A 20,095-nucleotide genomic window follows, 5' to 3' on the forward strand; every position below is an offset into this window, starting at 1 on the left:
CTCTTAGTCTGACCCGTCACCCAGGACCTGTTTGCCTTGGGAGACCCTACCAGGGACATATAGCCCCCGACAACATAGCTCCTAGGATCACTCGGGTACTCAAACCCCTCCACCAAAATAAGGTGGTGGTTCAAGGAGGGGACGCCATACATGTTTGTGCAAATTCTCAGTCATCCAGGTCTTAGTAAGCTGAAAAAAAAACAAAGAAAAAAATCATCTGGACTTGGTTTTAGGTTGATGACATTTCACCCCTCATCCAAGAGGCTTCATCAGTTCTGCACAACTGTTGTTGTCAGAGATATTTATACCCATCAGTGGTGTTTCAGGCTTTTGATGGCCAAGAATGTCCCCTAACAACTGATATGTTGCGGTCCCAGTCCTTCAGTGGCCAACAATGTCCCCTAAAAATTGAGTTGTTATAGTCCGGTATCTGTGAGCGTCATTCCCTGTCTTTGAACCCTCACATGTGGACCGACACCTATTGTTCTGGTGTGAATTAGAGTGGGAATGTTTGGGCAGAGATTTCAAAACAGAGTTGTAGATGAATGACAAGTTGTGTCTTAGTCCACCACCTCTATTTAGAGAGGGGTGTTCCATTTGGACAAAAATAGCTTCCTTGACTCCTCTCTCAAACCAGCAATGTTTTCTAGAGAGGATCTGGACTTCACTATCGTCCTTAAAACATGATCCATCAAAACATGATTGGATGAGTTCAGTGCGGAAGAACCTGAGTGGCCCGCACAGAACCCTGACCATAGCCCCATCAAACACCTTTGGGATGAAGTGGAATGGAGATTGTGAGCCAGGCCTTCTCATCCAACATCAGTGCCTGCCCTACCTCATAAATGTTATACAGAATGAATGAGCACAAAGTCCCACGGAGACTCTGCAAAATCTTGTGGAAAGCCTTCCAAGAAGAGTGGAAGCTGTTATAGCTGCAAAGGGGGAACCAACTCCATATTAAAGTCTATGTATATGAATGCAATGCTATCAAAGTCCCTGTTGGTGTAATGGTCAGGTGTCTCAGTACTTTTGTTCATATAATGTACTTTCCTTTTTAAAAATGCATATTTTCTCTCTCTTCAGAAACTGTACAAATTGGACAATGAACTCTCCAAGAAGAAGGGCCATAATCTTCGTGAAGATGCCATTCCAGTACAGGCTGCTAAAGCCTCTACTGCTATTGCTAGTGATGTAAGTACTGCCTACTGTACGTGTTCCTTATGTTTTGCCTCTGACCACTGTTTGGTTGTCAAAACTCTCACACTTGCTTTTTTAGTACAAGTACAAGACAGGATACCGTAAGCAGGTTGGCCACCACATTGGTGCTCGCAGTATCAAGGACGATCCTCTGCTCATGCTGGCTCTGAACTCAGCCAAGATTGCTAGTGATGTTTTGTACAAGAAGGACTTCAACCAGTCCAAGACCAGGTTCCACCTGCCAGTGGACATGCTGAGTATTGAACATGCCAAGAAATGCCAGGTCCAAGTCAATGATTTCAACTACAGAACTCATCTGCACCAGTGGACCTGTCTACCAGACTCCAGTGATGTGGTCCAAGCCAGACATGCTTATGACCTACAGAGTGACGTGAGTGTCAGCCTTTGCATTTAATTGTGGAAAGTTTTCATATTTACCATCAAACACCCACCCACTTCTTTTTTTATTTTTCACTCAGATTGTTTACAAGGAAGATCTGAAGCTATTCCAGGGTATTGGATGGGTGCCTATAGGTTCACTGGATGTCGAGAAGGTGAAGAAAGCTGGTGAGGCCCTGAGTGAGAGAAAGTATCGTCAGCACCCAAGCAACTACAAGTTCAAACTCTCTACTGAAGACATGCCCATGGTACTCGCTAAGACCAACGCTCATGTTATGAACAAGGTATATTTTTTGCAGTTACTTCCCCATTATTTAACTGTGGTTCAAAATTATGCAGTTTTATCAAAAATGCTCTTTCTTAGCATAGTGTAATTGATTGTGGATTGTTTTAAAATCTGCCCCTGGGAGGCAGATAACATACTGTATCTGAAACAGACAATTTGGAAATTATTCATTTTTATAACATAAAATTCCCCAAATAAATAGACATACTACAATAGACAAAATATTGGCAAATCTGTTGAATTTATCAAATCAAATGTTATATTTTTGAATATCTCCTAAATTGTTCTTTTATGTTGAAAGGAAATGCCTTAGTTATTTTAGCTCTGAAAAAATAAAATCACATCATCTGCATAAAAAGAAGTGTAAGATTCACTGATCAATGCAAACAACAACAACGATAAAGACCAGCCCTGTTTTGTTCTTTTATTTAAAAACAGAATCTGAGGATTGTCCTTTTTTTTATGACTGCCACCTTGGGGCTTTGTGGGTCTTGTACATCAGTGGTCCCCAACCCCCGGGCCGCGGACCGGTACCGGTCCGTGGATCAATTGGTACCGGGCCGTACAAGAAATCATTAATTATTTCCGTTTTATTTATTATCTGAGTCTGAACGATCTTTACCCACCCACTTCTTTTTTTATTTTTCACTCAGATTGTTTACAAGGAAGATCTGAAGCTATTCCAGGGTATTGGATGGGTGCCTATAGGTTCACTGGATGTCGAGAAGGTGAAGAAAGCTGGTGAGGCCCTGAGTGAGAGAAAGTATCGTCAGCACCCAAGCAACTACAAGTTCAAACTCTCTACTGAAGACATGCCCATGGTACTCGCTAAGACCAACGCTCATGTTATGAACAAGGTATATTTTTTGCAGTTACTTCCCCATTATTTAACTGTGGTTCAAAATTATGCAGTTTTATCAAAAATGCTCTTTCTTAGCATAGTGTAATTGATTGTGGATTGTTTTAAAATCTGCCCCTGGGAGGCAGATAACATACTGTATCTGAAACAGACAATTTGGAAATTATTCATTTTTATAACATAAAATTCCCCAAATAAATAGACATACTACAATAGACAAAATATTGGCAAATCTGTTGAATTTATCAAATCAAATGTTATATTTTTGAATATCTCCTAAATTGTTCTTTTATGTTGAAAGGAAATGCCTTAGTTATTTTAGCTCTGAAAAAATAAAATCACATCATCTGCATAAAAAGAAGTGTAAGATTCACTGATCAATGCAAACAACAACAACGATAAAGACCAGCCCTGTTTTGTTCTTTTATTTAAAAACAGAATCTGAGGATTGTCCTTTTTTTTATGACTGCCACCTTGGGGCTTTGTGGGTCTTGTACATTCAATACAAACGGAACCCAAATAAATGCATCTAGAACTGAGACAAAAATCCATCCGCTTCTGTCTAAAAAGCTTCTCTGCTTGTGTAGATTAATCTAAATAGATAACATTCAAGAACTGTCAAATGTTACTAGTAGGATATTTGTCTAAGATGTTGATTTAATTATGAATACATCCCAGTGACTTCTAAATATGTTAGTTTACCCATGGAAGCTTAACAAAATTTACTTTACAGAGAGCCTACATTAAAGACTGGGAGAAAGACAAGACAAACGTCCATGTTATGCCTGATGCCATGGATATTCTACTGGCCAAAGCAAACAGAGTCAACTACAGTGTGGTGAGTCTTTCTTAAACACTGTCAGAAAAGCTAAATTGTTGTTAAAGCTTTCGAAGTAATAGACAAAGCTTTGTTTTTGTTTGAATATATTTTCCCCTTTGTACAGAAAACATACAAGCAAGCACATGAAGAGTCCAAGAAGAAAGGATACGACATGCGTAATGATGCAATTCCTATTATTGCAGCGAAGGCTTCCAGGGATATTGCCAGCGATGTAAAACGACTTCATTTCCACTCTTTGCAATTATCACAAATAATATTTGATCTAAATATGTGACAAACGTTAAGGTTTTAATATCATTTTAATCTTTTAGCAGCATATTTTAGGCATGATATATTAATACTTTTGTTTTTAATGTAGTATCTATTTCATGCTAATTTTATATTCTTCATTTATAGTTCTTATTATTTAAAACAAATGTTATTGATTATCTACCTACATCAACTACATGATTGTGTATTAAAATTAATATGCAGCATAATCTTAAAAACAATATTGTTACTGATATTGCTTTAAAACAATCATAATCAGTTGTTTTGTTCCTCCTTTACAGTACAAGTACAAGGCAGGATACCGTATGCAAGTTGGTCACCACATTGGTGCCCGCAGTATCAAGGACGACCCTCTGCTCATGCTGGCTCTGAATTCAGCCAAGATTGCCAGTGATGTTTTGTACAAGAAGGACTTCAACCAGTCCAAGACCAGGTTCAACCTGCCAGTGGACATGCTGAGTATTGAACATGCCAAGAAATGCCAGGTCCAAGTCAATGATTTCAACTACAGAACTCATCTGCACCAGTGGACCTGTCTGCCAGACTCCAATGATGTGGTTCAGGCCAAGAAAGCCTATGATCTTCAGAGTGATGATGAAACCTTGTTTTTATGCAGTGGAAAGTGTTCACATTTATGAATGTATATTTCTGAGGTTTTGAGACAACCATCATTGTAAATACAACCTTTTTGTTTTGTCCAGAATGTTTACAAGGAGGATCTGAAGCTGTTGCAGGGTATTGGATGGGTGCCTATAGGTTCACTGGATGTCGAGAAGGTGAAGAAAGCTGGTGAGGTCCTGAGTGAGAGGAACTATCGTCAGCACCCAAGCAAGTACAAGTTCAAACTCACTACTGAAGACATGCCCATGGTGTTGGCTAAGACCAATGCTCATGCTATGAATAAGGTATGAAAACACGTTCAAAGAATATCAAATAACTCCATTTATTAATAAATGGATATGAAAAGAAAATTATAATATTATAAAATGCATCCATGCAGAGTTCATACTGTCAGCAGATTCTCATGTTGTTGGTTTCTGTGGCTGCAGAGAGCATATATCGAAGCCTGGGAGAATGCGAAGACGAACACCCACATTATGCCTGATGCTATGGATGTTCTTCTGGCCAAAGCAAACAATGTCAACTACAGTTTGGTATGTGAACATTTAAATAGTTATTCTGGTACAACTACTACTATTTATGTATTGTTTCAGTTAGGGCAGAGCAGAGAGATATGGTCAAAATAAATATTTTCATATTAATAACTAGAAAATTGCATTTTCTGAAGAAAATTCGTATGGATGCTGAGTGCTGAAAAATCACCCTGAAAATGCTGAACATTTTGACACCTGAATGCTTTTGCTAGCTGAAAGTATACCGAAGTTGGAATTTCCCCATTTATTTGAATGGGGCAAGATTTTCAGAATAAAGCTAAATATTTTAAAAGTATAAAGTTTAGAAAAATTCTGAAGAGAAGCATGAATGTCCTTGAACATTTTGATAGCTGAAATTATGCTGAAGTAGAATTTTCTCATTCATTTGAATGGGGCAAGAGTTTCAGAATAAATGCTGAATAGTTTAAAGAGTATGAAAGTTGTAAAAAAGTTGAATACATGATGTAATGTCCTGAAAAACCTGAACATTTTGATACCTGAATGGCTTTTGTAGCTCAAAGTATACTGAACTTATTAAGATGTGAACATTTACCGATTGGTCCCCACAAAGCAGGTAAAACAATTAGGGTTCTGTATGTGTGTGGGTGTGTAGGTGTTTGTGTGTCTGTGTCTATGTGTGTGTATGAGAAAGAAATAGTAGTCCTACACACTGAGAAATACTAGAGTGTGGATATTGAAATGCGACATAAAATGTAAATGGTAATTATGCAAAAACTGTAAAATATATCAAAAAGCTATTTATGGTATGAATAGCTGAAGAGCTGCTGAATAGTTATTAGTTGAAATTGTGTTTTTAGCTGAAGGTATGCTGAAGATATTAAGGTGTGAAAATTTTTCCCATTCATTTGAATGGGGCAAAATTTTGCTGGAAAAAAGTTTATATATAAGTATAAATGTTACAAACAATAAAAATACAAGCACACGTCCTTAAAGAGTTGAACATTTTGATACCTTAATGGCTTTTGTAGCTGAAAGTATGCTGAAGAAATTAAGTGCTGAAAAACGGACGGAAGAAATCAGAAAAATAATAAAGAACAGGATAACATAGTATGGATGCTTTGCAGCATCCATACAATAAAGACCAGGAAAACAAGGTATGGATGCTTTGCAGCATCCATACAATAAAGACCAAGAAAACAAGGTATGGATGCTGAATCAGCATCCATGGATGCTGATTCAGCATCCATAAAATAAAAAACATCCTCATATTGATGCATATATATCAGAGTATGTGAAATGGTAAGATAGCAACTAAAAGTTCAGGAAAAGAGCTGTGTTCTACTATTATGCAGTACATCAGACAAACTTTTAATATGTATAAAAAAACAAGCCAGATTTTTGAAATATCTTTAATTGCAACTTGCTTTGAGTTGTTAATTTGGATAACAGAATTTTATAAATGATCCTCTCGTAAAGAGTGAGTTACAATCATAAAAATTATTATATTATATTAAATTACACCCACCTCTACTTAAAATGGAAAATGAACTCACTTACTGTGAGATGATTGTGTTTGTTTACAGAAACGATACAAACAGGCACATGAAGATTCCAAGAAGGAGGGCTATGATATGCGTAATGATGCCATTCCCATCATCGCAGCCAAGGCTTCCAGGGACATTGCCAGCGATGTAAGCTGTTGGAATTCACCACTGAAAAACGATTACCTTACATTTATTACTGTACAAGTAACCATGGAATGTTTTTGATTGTTCTTCCAGTACAAGTACAAGGCAGGATACCGTATGCAAGTTGGTCACCACATTGGTGCTCGCAGCATTCATGACGACCCTCTGCTCATGCTGGCTCTGAACTCAGCCAAGATTGCTAGTGATGTTTTGTACAAGAAGGACTTCAACCAGTCCAAGACCAGGTTCCACCTGCCAGTGGACATGCTGAGTATTGAACATGCCAAGAAATGCCAGGTCCAAGTCAATGATTTCAACTACAGAACTTATCTGCACCAGTGGACCTGTCTGCCAGACTCCAATGATGTGGTCCAGGCCAGGAAAGCCTATGATCTGTAAGTGTAGCTTTAATACTAATTTGCTTCTGATGGTTTTTTACTTTATGTTCATGCTGCAAAATATGTCAGGAGTTAAACTCTGTGCTACTGCGCTTCACAGAATGTCTACAAATCAGACCTGAAGTGGCTCCAGGGCATAGGCTGGGTCCCTTCTGGTTCACTTGATGTGGAGAAAGCCAAGAGGGCTGCAGAGATCCTGAGTGAGAGGAAGTACCGCCAGCACCCCAGTACTGTTCCTTTCACCAGCCCCTTAGATGCCATGAACCTTGTACTGGCAAAGAATAATGCCTTGACCATAAACAAGGTAGAATTCATCATCATTGTCTTGGTTTGCCATAAAGGTTTTTATTTAATAGCATCAATTAACACTGGAATTATTTGTTTTTTCCAGCGTCACTACATTGATAATTGGGAGAATGCAAAGACCCAGGTGCACATTATGCCTGACACTCCTGAGATCCTCCTCTCCCTGCAGAATTCTGCCAACATAAGCAGGGTTAGTATAATTCTCATTGGACATGAAGATGAACCCTGTGTTATTTGGTCTGTGATCTTAACTTTCCTGGTGTTGACAAGACTTGTTCTGGTTTGATAGTCTTTTAATAGGATTAAGAATCTCTGTTGTTGACAGTTGTGTTTAATTATTAACTACCTTAGGCCAGGTAAAACAATTAGGGTTCTGTATGTGTGTGGGTGTGTAGGTGTTTGTGTGTCTGTGTCTATGTGTGTGTATGAGAAAGAAATAGTAGTCCTACACACTGAGAAATACTAGAGTGTGGATATTGAAATGCGACATAAAATGTAAATGGTAATTATGCAAAAACTGTAAAATATATCAAAAAGCTATTTATGGTATGAATAGCTGAAGAGCTGCTGAATAGTTATTAGTTGAAATTGTGTTTTTAGCTGAAGGTATGCTGAAGATATTAAGGTGTGAAAATTTTTCCCATTCATTTGAATGGGGCAAAATTTGTCTAAGATGTTGATTTAATTATGAATACATCCCAGTGACTTCTAAATATGTTAGTTTACCCATGGAAGCTTAACAAAATTTACTTTACAGAGAGCCTACATTAAAGACTGGGAGAAAGACAAGACAAACGTCCATGTTATGCCTGATGCCATGGATATTCTACTGGCCAAAGCAAACAGAGTCAACTACAGTGTGGTGAGTCTTTCTTAAACACTGTCAGAAAAGCTAAATTGTTGTTAAAGCTTTCGAAGTAATAGACAAAGCTTTGTTTTTGTTTGAATATATTTTCCCCTTTGTACAGAAAACATACAAGCAAGCACATGAAGAGTCCAAGAAGAAAGGATACGACATGCGTAATGATGCAATTCCTATTATTGCAGCGAAGGCTTCCAGGGATATTGCCAGCGATGTAAAACGACTTCATTTCCACTCTTTGCAATTATCACAAATAATATTTGATCTAAATATGTGACAAACGTTAAGGTTTTAATATCATTTTAATCTTTTAGCAGCATATTTTAGGCATGATATATTAATACTTTTGTTTTTAATGTAGTATCTATTTCATGCTAATTTTATATTCTTCATTTATAGTTCTTATTATTTAAAACAAATGTTATTGATTATCTACCTACATCAACTACATGATTGTGTATTAAAATTAATATGCAGCATAATCTTAAAAACAATATTGTTACTGATATTGCTTTAAAACAATCATAATCAGTTGTTTTGTTCCTCCTTTACAGTACAAGTACAAGGCAGGATACCGTATGCAAGTTGGTCACCACATTGGTGCCCGCAGTATCAAGGACGACCCTCTGCTCATGCTGGCTCTGAATTCAGCCAAGATTGCCAGTGATGTTTTGTACAAGAAGGACTTCAACCAGTCCAAGACCAGGTTCCACCTGCCAGTGGACATGCTGAGTATTGAACATGCCAAGAAATGCCAGGTCCAAGTCAATGATTTCAACTACAGAACTCATCTGCACCAGTGGACCTGTCTGCCAGACTCCAACGATGTGGTTCAGGCCAGGAAAGCCTACAATCTTCAGAGTGATGTAAGCACGTCTGTGATATATTCAGCATCTCTCAACATATTATGCCACGCTGACTGTGCCTATGTGTTTTGATATTACATATATATGTGTTTTTTCCACCAGCTTGTATACAAAGCTGACTTGGATGAGGTTGTAGGTGTAGGATGGGTCACCATTGGTTCACTGGATGTACTGAAGGCCAAGAATGCTGCAAACATTCTCAACGACCGTCTCTACAGGCAGAAACCAGACACACTGAAATATAAGACTGACATGACTTCCATGCCCATGGTCCTAGCCAAAACAAATGCTGATATAATGAACAAGGTAAAAAATATCACATATAATTTGTAATCTTTACACATTTCTTCAGTCTTTTTCTAGTGGTTGCAATTTGTGATTTAACAGTTGTGTTTTTATCACCACAGAGAAACTACATTGCTGCTTGGGAAGCTGAAAAGGTTAATACTCATGTAATGCCTGACACACCTGAGATGCTGCTTTCCAAAGCAAATGCTTACAACATCAGCAGGGTATGTTTGTTTTTGACCTAATCTATTTTTCTACATTCCTATCAGTGGATATCAATATCATAGACATCATATGTTTTTTGTTTTTATAATTAACATAATTTCATTTCTTTTTCAGAAAATATATAGGGAAGGTGTTGAGGAGATGTTCAGAAAGGGTTACGACCTTAAGGCAGATGCTGTCTCTGTTGTTGCTGCCAAACATTCAAGAGACATCATCAGTGATGTATGTAACATACAGTTGAATGCTTTCCTTTGCTGACGTGCTTATGTTTATTCTCTTAACTATCACTTTGCCTTTTATCTCTATGCAGTACAAATACAAAACAGGATACCGTATGCAAGTTGGTCACCATGTAAGTGTAGCTTTAATACTAATTTGCTTCTGATGGTTTTTTACTTTATGTTCATGCTGCAAAATATGTCAGGAGTTAAACTCTGTGCTACTGCGCTTCACAGAATGTCTACAAATCAGACCTGAAGTGGCTCCAGGGCATAGGCTGGGTCCCTTCTGGTTCACTTGATGTGGAGAAAGCCAAGAGGGCTGCAGAGATCCTGAGTGAGAGGAAGTACCGCCAGCACCCCAGTACTGTTCCTTTCACCAGCCCCTTAGATGCCATGAACCTTGTACTGGCAAAGAATAATGCCTTGACCATAAACAAGGTAGAATTCATCATCATTGTCTTGGTTTGCCATAAAGGTTTTTATTTAATAGCATCAATTAACATTGGAATTATTTGTTTTTTTCCAGCGTCACTACATTGATGCTTGGGAGAATGCAAAGACCCAGGTGCACATTATGCCTGACACTCCTGAGATCCTCCTCTCCCTGCAGAATTCTGCCAACATAAGCAGGGTTAGTATAATTCTCATTGGACATGAAGATGAACCCTGTGTTATTTGGTCTGTGATCTTAACTTTCCTGGTGTTGACAAGACTTGTTCTGGTTTGATAGTCTTTTAATAGGATTAAGAATCTCTGTTGTTGACAGTTGTGTTTAATTATTAACTACCTTAGGCCTCTTTCAGATTATTCTCAGTGTTGCCACACTTTCCCATTGAATTGAATGGGAAAGCATGTCCAAAGTTTTCACTGGTAGAGTAGATGAGATTCTCATAGTGAATTTTACCCTTGAGCAAAGTCCTGCTGCAGACTTTACAAACCTATTCTGGATATTGTTCAGCTTTTCTAAATGCCACAGTTATGCCTAGGATATTTGTCTAAGATGTTGATTTAATTATGAATACATCCCAGTGACTTCTAAATATGTTAGTTTACCCATGGAAGCTTAACAAAATTTACTTTACAGAGAGCCTACATTAAAGACTGGGAGAAAGACAAGACAAACGTCCATGTTATGCCTGATGCCATGGATATTCTACTGGCCAAAGCAAACAGAGTCAACTACAGTGTGGTGAGTCTTTCTTAAACACTGTCAGAAAAGCTAAATTGTTGTTAAAGCTTTCGAAGTAATAGACAAAGCTTTGTTTTTGTTTGAATATATTTTCCCCTTTGTACAGAAAACATACAAGCAAGCACATGAAGAGTCCAAGAAGAAAGGATACGACATGCGTAATGATGCAATTCCTATTATTGCAGCGAAGGCTTCCAGGGATATTGCCAGCGATGTAAAACGACTTCATTTCCACTCTTTGCAATTATCACAAATAATATTTGATCTAAATATGTGACAAACGTTAAGGTTTTAATATCATTTTAATCTTTTAGCAGCATATTTTAGGCATGATATATTAATACTTTTGTTTTTAATGTAGTATCTATTTCATGCTAATTTTATATTCTTCATTTATAGTTCTTATTATTTAAAACAAATGTTATTGATTATCTACCTACATCAACTACATGATTGTGTATTAAAATTAATATGCAGCATAATCTTAAAAACAATATTGTTACTGATATTGCTTTAAAACAATCATAATCAGTTGTTTTGTTCCTCCTTTACAGTACAAGTACAAGGCAGGATACCGTATGCAAGTTGGTCACCACATTGGTGCCCGCAGTATCAAGGACGACCCTCTGCTCATGCTGGCTCTGAATTCAGCCAAGATTGCCAGTGATGTTTTGTACAAGAAGGACTTCAACCAGTCCAAGACCAGGTTCCACCTGCCAGTGGACATGCTGAGTATTGAACATGCCAAGAAATGCCAGGTCCAAGTCAATGATTTCAACTACAGAACTCATCTGCACCAGTGGACCTGTCTACCAGACTCCAACGATGTGGTTCAGGCCAGGAAAGCCTACAATCTTCAGAGTGATGTAAGCACGTCTGTGATATATTCAGCATCTCTCAACATATTATGCCACGCTGACTGTGCCTATGTGTTTTGATATTACATATATATGTGTTTTTTCCACCAGCTTGTATACAAAGCTGACTTGGATGAGGTTGTAGGTGTAGGATGGGTCACCATTGGTTCACTGGATGTACTGAAGGCCAAGAATGCTGCAAACATTCTCAACGACCGTCTCTACAGGCAGAAACCAGACACACTGAAATATAAGACTGACATGACTTCCATGCCCATGGTCCTAGCCAAAACAAATGCTGATATAATGAACAAGGTAAAGAATATCACATATAATTTGTAATCTTTACACATTTCTTCAGTCTTTTTCTAGTGGTTGCAATTTGTGATTTAACAGTTGTGTTTTTATCACCACAGAGAAACTACATTGCTGCTTGGGAAGCTGAAAAGGTTAATACTCATGTAATGCCTGACACACCTGAGATGCTGCTTTCCAAAGCAAATGCTTACAACATCAGCAGGGTATGTTTGTTTTTGTCTAATCTATTTTTCTACATTCCTATCAGTGGATATCAATATCATAGACATCATATGTTTTTTGTTTTTATAATTAACATAATTTCATTTCTTTTTCAGAAAATATATAGGGAAGGTGTTGAGGAGATGTTCAGAAAGGGTTACGACCTTAAGGCAGATGCTGTCTCTGTTGTTGCTGCCAAACATTCAAGAGACATCATCAGTGATGTATGTAACATACAGTTGAATGCTTTCCTTTGCTGACGTGCTTATGTTTATTCTCTTAACTATCACTTTGCCTTTTATCTCTATGCAGTACAAATACAAAACAGGATACCGTATGCAAGTTGGTCACCACATTGGGGCCCGTACTATCCATGACGATCCTCTGATCATGTTGGCACTAAACTCAGTCAAGATTGCTAGTGATGTTTTGTACAAGAAGGACTTCAACCAGTCCAAAACCAGGTTCCACCTGCCAGTGGACATGCTGAGTATTGAACATGCCAAGAAATGCCAGGTCCAAGTCAATGATTTCAACTACAGAACTTATCTGCACCAGTGGACCTGTCTACCAGACTCCAATGATGTGGTCCAGGCCAGGAAAGCCTATGATCTGCAGAGTGACGTGAGTATATAGTATTTGTAATATGTTTGCTGAACACTATATTCATAATTATTAAAAACACATCTTGTCTGTAGGCTGTGTACAAGACTGACATGGAATGGATCAAGGGTACAGGTTGGGTACCAATTGGTTCACCTGATGTGGAGAAAGCCAAGAAAGCAGCAGAGATCCTGAGCGAGAGAAAGTACCGTCAGCCTCCAAGCAACTTCACGTTCACTGCCAAGACAAGCGACATGCCATTCGCCCTTGCTCAGGCCAATGCCCAGATCATGGACAAGGTAGAGAAAGCACATCGTATTTAGTGTTCTGTCATTGCATTTGATTGCTTTTTCATCATTGTCTTTTCATTTGTAATTCAAATAAAGTCATGTTTCACTAAACTGTGTTAATCTGCTGTTTATAGAAAGCATATATTTCTGCCTGGGAGAAGGATAAGACCAACATTCACATCATGCCTGACACGCCAGAGATTCTTCTGGCCCAACAGAATAAACTCAACACCAGCCTGGTAATGCTGTGCTTTTTAATGTAGCTGTATAACTAATTAGTAGATTATATAAAATGTTATAATATCACTGACGGTCAACTCACTTTACATATCTTAATCAATTAATTGTGCTAAAATTTGAGGAATGAATGACATTGTCACATAATTGACTTTTTAATTACATTTAGTATAAAATAAATTGTCTGCTCTATACATTAGGTACTGTATTTTGTATTATGGTAAATAGCACACAGTGTATATATCAAATACCTCAACAGTATTATTTGTGGTTTTCCAGAAACATTATCGTGAAGGCTATGTGGAAAGCCTCAACAAAGGCTACACCCTCCCCAAAGATGCCATTTCTGTTTTATCAGCCAAGGCCTCCCGAGAGATAATCAGTGATGTAAGTCTGTACCTCTGTTTTAAAGGAGTTCACTATCCATCCACTTCATAAATTTACTGTATATGCTGCATTCTTATCAAGTTTTGCCATTTCACTGCAATGTTTGTATCGAAAAACTGATCAAAAATATATCTGTCCCAAATTTTCAGTACAAATACAAGGCTGGTTTCCGCAGTCAGTGTGGCCGTCATATTGGTCCCCGCAGTGTTAAAGATGATCCACTGATTATGTTGGCTGCTCATGTAGCTCTGATCACCAGTGACAACGTCTATAAGAAGGACTTCAACCAGTCCAAGACCAGGTTCCACCTGCCAGTGGACATGCTGAGTATTGAACATGCCAAGAAATGCCAGGTCCAAGTCAATGATTTCAACTACAGAACTCATCTGCACCAGTGGACCTGTCTGCCAGACTCCAACGATGTGGTCCAGGCTAGAAAAGTCTACGACTTGAACAGTGATGTAAGTACAATACATGTTGAATTTGTTGAAGTAAGTTTGGAGTTAGTTGCCAGCTCTTATCCTCTTCTTATTGCCATACCAAAAAGCACCATTACTATAATGGAAACTGCATTAAGTGACTATTAGTATGAACTGTCTTGATCATGCAAACACATTTCTAGTGTTAGTTTCATAGGTCTTCAGATCAATCCCAATATTCTGACTTGGATTGGCATCCAATAAATGCAACTGAATTCTTTCATCCATTTTTGAGACACCCTCCAGTCAGACAAATACAAAACCTACAAGAACAAACACAACCATATTTGGTGAGGTAAAACGTGATATTTGTTTTGCAGGCTGTCTACAGATCTGATCTGGAGTGGCTGAGAGGATGTGGCTGGTCACCTCATGACTCTTTACATGTCATCAAAGCCAGAAATGCCCAGAATATTCTCAATGATAGGCTCTACCGCCAGCACCCAAGCACTGTCCCGTTCACCAGCATTGTCGACCTCCCATCTATTGTCTTGTCCAAGCAAAATTCTGACAATCTCAGTGATGTGAGTATAACATCTTTGACATATTAATGCCTTCGTTGGTGAATTTAAAGTTCAATACTGAATATTTTGTATAAAGACCATCATGAATGAAAATGTCAAAATGAACAAGTCAGTGTTTTTTTTTTTTTGACAGAGAAAATATACAGAACTCTGGGATAAAGAGAAGCTCATCATTCACATGCTTCCTGACACCCCCCTCTTTGAATTGTCTAAGACCAATTCTATCAACATCAGTGGTGTAAGTCACTGTACTACCTCTGTCTATGTTGAAATGTCAAACCTAATACATCTTAAATTTATAAAAATATCTCATTTCTTGAATTGTATTATTGAATCAGTACTGTGATTTTGGTGTGATGACGCTATGTCTTACAGTCTTTGTGATTATACTTTGTTCTGTGCAGAAACTGTACACAAAGGCATGGGACGAACACAAGGCCAGAGGCTACCATATCAAGGCGGATACTATTGCTGTGCAGAATGCTAAAGCTTCCAGAGATATAATTAGTGATGTAAGAAAAAATACAGATACGGTTTTATTACAATGGAATAATAAATGAGCTCCTTGCTTGAATTTTCATCAACCTTTCATCTCTTGTCTTGTAGTACAAGTATAAGACAGGATACCGTATGCAGGTCGGCCACCACATCGGTGCTCGCAGCATTCATGACGACCCACTGATTATGCTGGCTCTGAACACAGCCAAGATTGCCAGTGATGTTCTGTACAAGAAGGACTTCAACCAGTCCAAGACCAGGTTCCACCTGCCAGTGGACATGCTGAGTATTGAACATGCCAAGAAATGCCAGGTCCAAGTCAATGATTTCAACTACAGAACTCATCTGCACCAGTGGACTTGTCTGCCAGACTCCAATGATGTGGTTCAGGCCAAGAAAGCCTATGATCTTCAGAGTGATGTAGGTCTATGGTAGTGCACATCATTGCAGTGATCAAATCTTTCTTACGTCTTTTGATGATATGCTGTGCACTCACTCATTACTCACATGGAAACCCACAAACAAAAGACGTTTGCCTGTCTTGTTTTTAAGGCTGTATACAAGTCTGACTTGGAGTGGTTACGTGGATGTGGATGGATGCCAGACCAGAGTGTGCATGTTTTAAAGGCTAAGAATGCACAGAAGATCCTGGCTGATGTAAGTACCTGACTAATCTTACACTGACTTTCAAATGACTTCTAAGATCTTATACATCCATATACTGTACATTTGTAAAATCTTATAAAAATATTGCTGAAGTTCATTTAAGCCAGAAAACAATGTACATGTTAATTTCTAGCAATTATTTTTTATTCATATCTTTTTTGATATTTTACAGAGAGGCTACCGTGTCAAACTGGATGAGCAGAATTATACAGTTAAGACCGACAGAGTTGACTTTGTTGGTGCCAAGAATGCAACGGATGTCCTCAATGAGGTAAAGATGGCACTTTATGGCTCTGATTATGTTTGGATGCTGTATGTACTTAAGTTGTCCATACAGTTAAAACACTTATCAACAAAGTGGAAATGGCAGATACATAGGATTTACTTGTGGTAGCTGAGTTTTGACTTACTCCTTATATATAGGTCAAATATCGTGAAGCCTGGCACCATGACAAGATCAAGTACACACTGGTGGACACTCCAACTCTTGCCACAGCTAGAGAGGTGGCTAAGCTCATTCACCCGGTAAGATAATCATGGAAGGTATTTGCTACTTATTTCAGTTCTAAAATTTCAATGAAGTATTTTGTCTTTTTCCAATTTATCCTTTATTATTATCAGCTCGATAGTTGATACATTATGATAAAAATGTTATGCCTATTTTCATTTCAGAAACTATACACCAAAGTGTGGGATATGGTCAAAGCCACGGGCTACTACATGCCAGGAGATGCTGTACCAATCAAGCAGTGCATCGTTAATACAAAAGCGCAGAGTCGAGTAAGTAATGGGGCTAAGCTGTAACTGTTCCTTTCATTAGAAAAAGCAAAAACTTATTAAAGTTGGTCTTAATTTAACAGAATAAAAGAAATATCTGATGAGGACTTAACATTGTTGGCTTCTTAGCTTGGGCTAAATAATTATTTTGTGGACCATCAAATCAGTGTGTATGCTATAATCCTTTTAGTCTAAAAAGGGCTATGCACCTGATTCAAAGAGGTTTGTGTTGGGGAGGTGCAGGCACTTCAATTAATTTAAACAAGAAATCAGGATGATTTTTGATTTGTGTCTGTCCTGCAGCACAATTACCTTGAGGGATACCGTAGGCAGGTCGGCCACCACATCGGTGCTCGCAGCATTCATGACGACCCACTGATCATGCTGGCTCTGAACACAGCCAAGATTGCCAGTGATGTTCTGTACAAGAAGGACTTCAACCAGTCCAAGACCAGGTTCCACCTGCCAGTGGACATGCTGAGTATTGAACATGCCAAGAAATGCCAGGTCCAAGTCAATGATTTCAACTACAGAACTCATCTGCACCAGTGGACTTGTCTGCCAGACTCCAACGATGTGGTCCAGGCCAGGATATTATATGATCTCCAAAGTGATGTGAGTGCAATCAGAATTCACACCAAACAAGTGCATATCATATTCACACAATAAACTGACCAGAATTTCTGTCTTAACCTCCTAAACTGTTTGTATGTTTTTGTTTTCAGAAAGTCTATAAGACTGATCTGGATTGGCTTCGTGGCTGCGGCTGGATGGCAGGTGACTCTGTTCACCATGTCAAGGTCAAGAAGGCCCAGGAGATTCTCAGTGATGTATGTTTACCAGATTATTCCCCTTTTGAATATGGCTATCTTATTTTTTGCACGTTTCACCCATTTTGCTGTCAATCCATTGCGTCTCACCTTAATGCCCAAATTCTACCTGCAGAGACTCTACAAGCAGAATGCCATAGAAGGCTTTGGACATTACACCCACGTTGTCGACCGCCCTGAGCTCATCTTGGCAAAAATAAATTCTGCCAACCTCAGTGATGTATGTGATAGTTGTACAATTGTAAGATGCTTATTACTAAATAACTGTCAGTTATAAAGTCTGAAATATGGTCTTTTTTTCCCACTATAGCTGAAGTACAAAGAGACCTTCAATTTGGAGAGGGGGCATTACATTGGTTCAAAAGACACTCCTCAGCTGGCCCATAGCAGGGAGATGTCTAAGAACATCAGTGAGGTAATGTTAAATAATTAGCAAATAGTTTGATTTTCTCATTAGTGTATAGTAATTGTTAATTGTGTATCACATATTTTATCTGCCTTTTTTAAAGTTTGTTCCTACTTTGTGTGATTTCAGAAACTCTACAAACTGCAGTGGGATGGGTTTAAGGCCATAGGCTACCAGCTGGACAATGAATACATCCCACTGGTCAGTGGTAAGAAGGGAAGAGCAATCGCTAGTGATGTGAGTATCTTAGACTCTCTCAGTGCTAATAAGGCAAAAGCACCTGGAATTATGTTTATCTTGGCTTATCTTTGGAGCCCATAAACAAAATCTAAACTTTTATTGTTCTGGTATTGTTACTAGGTCTTGTACAAAGAAGGCCATGAGAAGGCCAAGGGTCATTACATGGCTGGGACCCTGATGGACTTCCCTGCTGCGGTGCACTGTGGAAATCAGGAGAAGCACAAGGGACTGGTAAGATAATGATAAATGTCATGTTGGGTGGTGATTAGGACCCAGAATGCAGACTTCCACAGAGAGTGGTGTAAAAAAGGTGTTTATTCAACAAACCAGGGATAAGTTACTGGGTGGAGGAGAGGGGAACAGAGGCAGAGCAGGTACTGGACTGGACAGGCAGACAGCGTTGGGCTGACAGGAGGCAAAGTAGGCAGGCAGAGTGAAGCTGGAGACGAGGCAGGCAAGTGGAGGACTGGAGAGTGCAGAGCCAGGGGACAGAGAGCTGGAGAGTCGGGCAGCATGTATGTGTGACAACGAGCCAGTGGGGAACTAACGGAAAAGGGCATATATATGGGGAGCTGAACCGTGAGGTAATGAGTGGCAGGTGGACATGATGATGATTGATTATGCTGGTGGAGACATGGCAGGCAGGAAGAGACAGGGAATCTGGGCAAAAACAACAGAAAAATAGGAAGCATGGAGGCAAACCATAGCAGATAACAGTATATCCATTTATTCTATACATACTAAGGCTTCTTAATACATTTTGTAAGGCACTAGAAAAAGAAACTTCCTGTAATGTAATGCAGTTAAACAGGCACCACATGCACCAGAATTCTGGTACATAACAGCATAAAATGCTTTAAAAGTTGTCTTTATTTTATATTATAAAGACAGAGTGTAGTGAATGACAGCACATCTTTTTCTTCTGTCTTATTTTTATACCAAAGAACAGAGTCTGCATATTGGATTCTAGAGGACTGTAAACGGTCTGCAACATAGTTGGGCCAGATTAACAGTAGAAGATATTACTCCAGGACATGAGACCTGGCTTGCAAATCTTTTTTATTATTTAGAGATTTACATTTGTTATTAAATGCAACAGCTTCATTTTGGTTTATTTGATTCTTACTGTTAATGACAGTGTAACGTTCCATGGTATGCATTGCTTTACAGAGGCTCTACCATAAGGACTACCATGATAGCAAGGCCAACATCCACATCCCGCCCGACATCATCCCTAACCGAGTAGCTAAGCGGTGCCAGGACATGCTGAGTGACATCATCTACCGTACCTACCTGCACGAGTGGACTTGCCTTCCTGAACAGGAAGATACCGTTCGTGCCCGCAAGAACAACGTGATTCTCAGTGATGTAGGTCCTTCTTCAGTGCACATCTACAGCATATTGTTGATAACCGCACAGCGTCCTGTGGCAGACGATTTGAGAAACCCATGTCCGAGCAACCATTTAAGGTTTTGAGAGTTATTGTATGAGCAGTTATTTTGCAGTCCAAATTCTGGAGTTGGTCATAAGTAAGAATTTTCTCAAAATTTCATTAGAGGTCAGCTTCATATACAGTACAAGTAAGAGATTGTACCAAAGTCCAAGTTTTGTACTTTTTGCTATTTTTATTTTACAGTGGTTCTACAAGGAGGACCTGAACTGGATGAAGGGGTCTGGTTGCTATGCATGGGACACACCAGAAATCCTACGTGCCAAGAAGTCGTACGCGCTGCAGAGTGAAGTGAGTAACAACACTGGAGATCACAGGG

The 20,095-nt window shown here is 38.8% G+C and overlaps 1 protein-coding gene across 1 annotated transcript in view; it reads left to right on the forward strand.

Moving 5' to 3' along the window:
* Positions 1–20,095, forward strand: part of neb (nebulin) — a 69,689-nt gene that overhangs the window by 22,499 nt on the left and 27,095 nt on the right. The window contains 49 exon segments of the mRNA XM_020623997.1: positions 1,087–1,194; positions 1,280–1,591; positions 1,680–1,883; positions 2,539–2,742; positions 3,478–3,582; positions 3,689–3,796; positions 4,137–4,448; positions 4,557–4,760; positions 4,905–5,009; positions 6,554–6,661; positions 6,752–7,053; positions 7,126–7,360; positions 7,448–7,552; positions 8,120–8,224; positions 8,331–8,438; positions 8,779–9,090; positions 9,193–9,396; positions 9,498–9,602; positions 9,718–9,825; positions 9,914–9,955; positions 10,059–10,262; positions 10,351–10,455; positions 10,909–11,013; positions 11,120–11,227; positions 11,568–11,879; positions 11,982–12,185; positions 12,287–12,391; positions 12,506–12,613; positions 12,702–13,013; positions 13,088–13,291; positions 13,417–13,521; positions 13,799–13,906; positions 14,056–14,367; positions 14,706–14,909; positions 15,043–15,147; positions 15,314–15,421; positions 15,516–15,827; positions 15,960–16,064; positions 16,246–16,344; positions 16,497–16,598; positions 16,746–16,853; positions 17,154–17,465; positions 17,576–17,680; positions 17,796–17,900; positions 17,991–18,095; positions 18,216–18,323; positions 18,447–18,557; positions 19,497–19,694; positions 19,963–20,067. Of these exon segments, the coding sequence (XP_020479653.1) occupies positions 1,087–1,194; positions 1,280–1,591; positions 1,680–1,883; positions 2,539–2,742; positions 3,478–3,582; positions 3,689–3,796; positions 4,137–4,448; positions 4,557–4,760; positions 4,905–5,009; positions 6,554–6,661; positions 6,752–7,053; positions 7,126–7,360; positions 7,448–7,552; positions 8,120–8,224; positions 8,331–8,438; positions 8,779–9,090; positions 9,193–9,396; positions 9,498–9,602; positions 9,718–9,825; positions 9,914–9,955; positions 10,059–10,262; positions 10,351–10,455; positions 10,909–11,013; positions 11,120–11,227; positions 11,568–11,879; positions 11,982–12,185; positions 12,287–12,391; positions 12,506–12,613; positions 12,702–13,013; positions 13,088–13,291; positions 13,417–13,521; positions 13,799–13,906; positions 14,056–14,367; positions 14,706–14,909; positions 15,043–15,147; positions 15,314–15,421; positions 15,516–15,827; positions 15,960–16,064; positions 16,246–16,344; positions 16,497–16,598; positions 16,746–16,853; positions 17,154–17,465; positions 17,576–17,680; positions 17,796–17,900; positions 17,991–18,095; positions 18,216–18,323; positions 18,447–18,557; positions 19,497–19,694; positions 19,963–20,067 (7,980 nt within the window).

The sequence above is a fragment of the Monopterus albus genome, unplaced genomic scaffold (genome assembly GCF_001952655.1).
Source record: "Monopterus albus unplaced genomic scaffold, M_albus_1.0 scaffold318.1, whole genome shotgun sequence".
Lineage (NCBI taxonomy): Eukaryota > Metazoa > Chordata > Actinopteri > Synbranchiformes > Synbranchidae > Monopterus > Monopterus albus.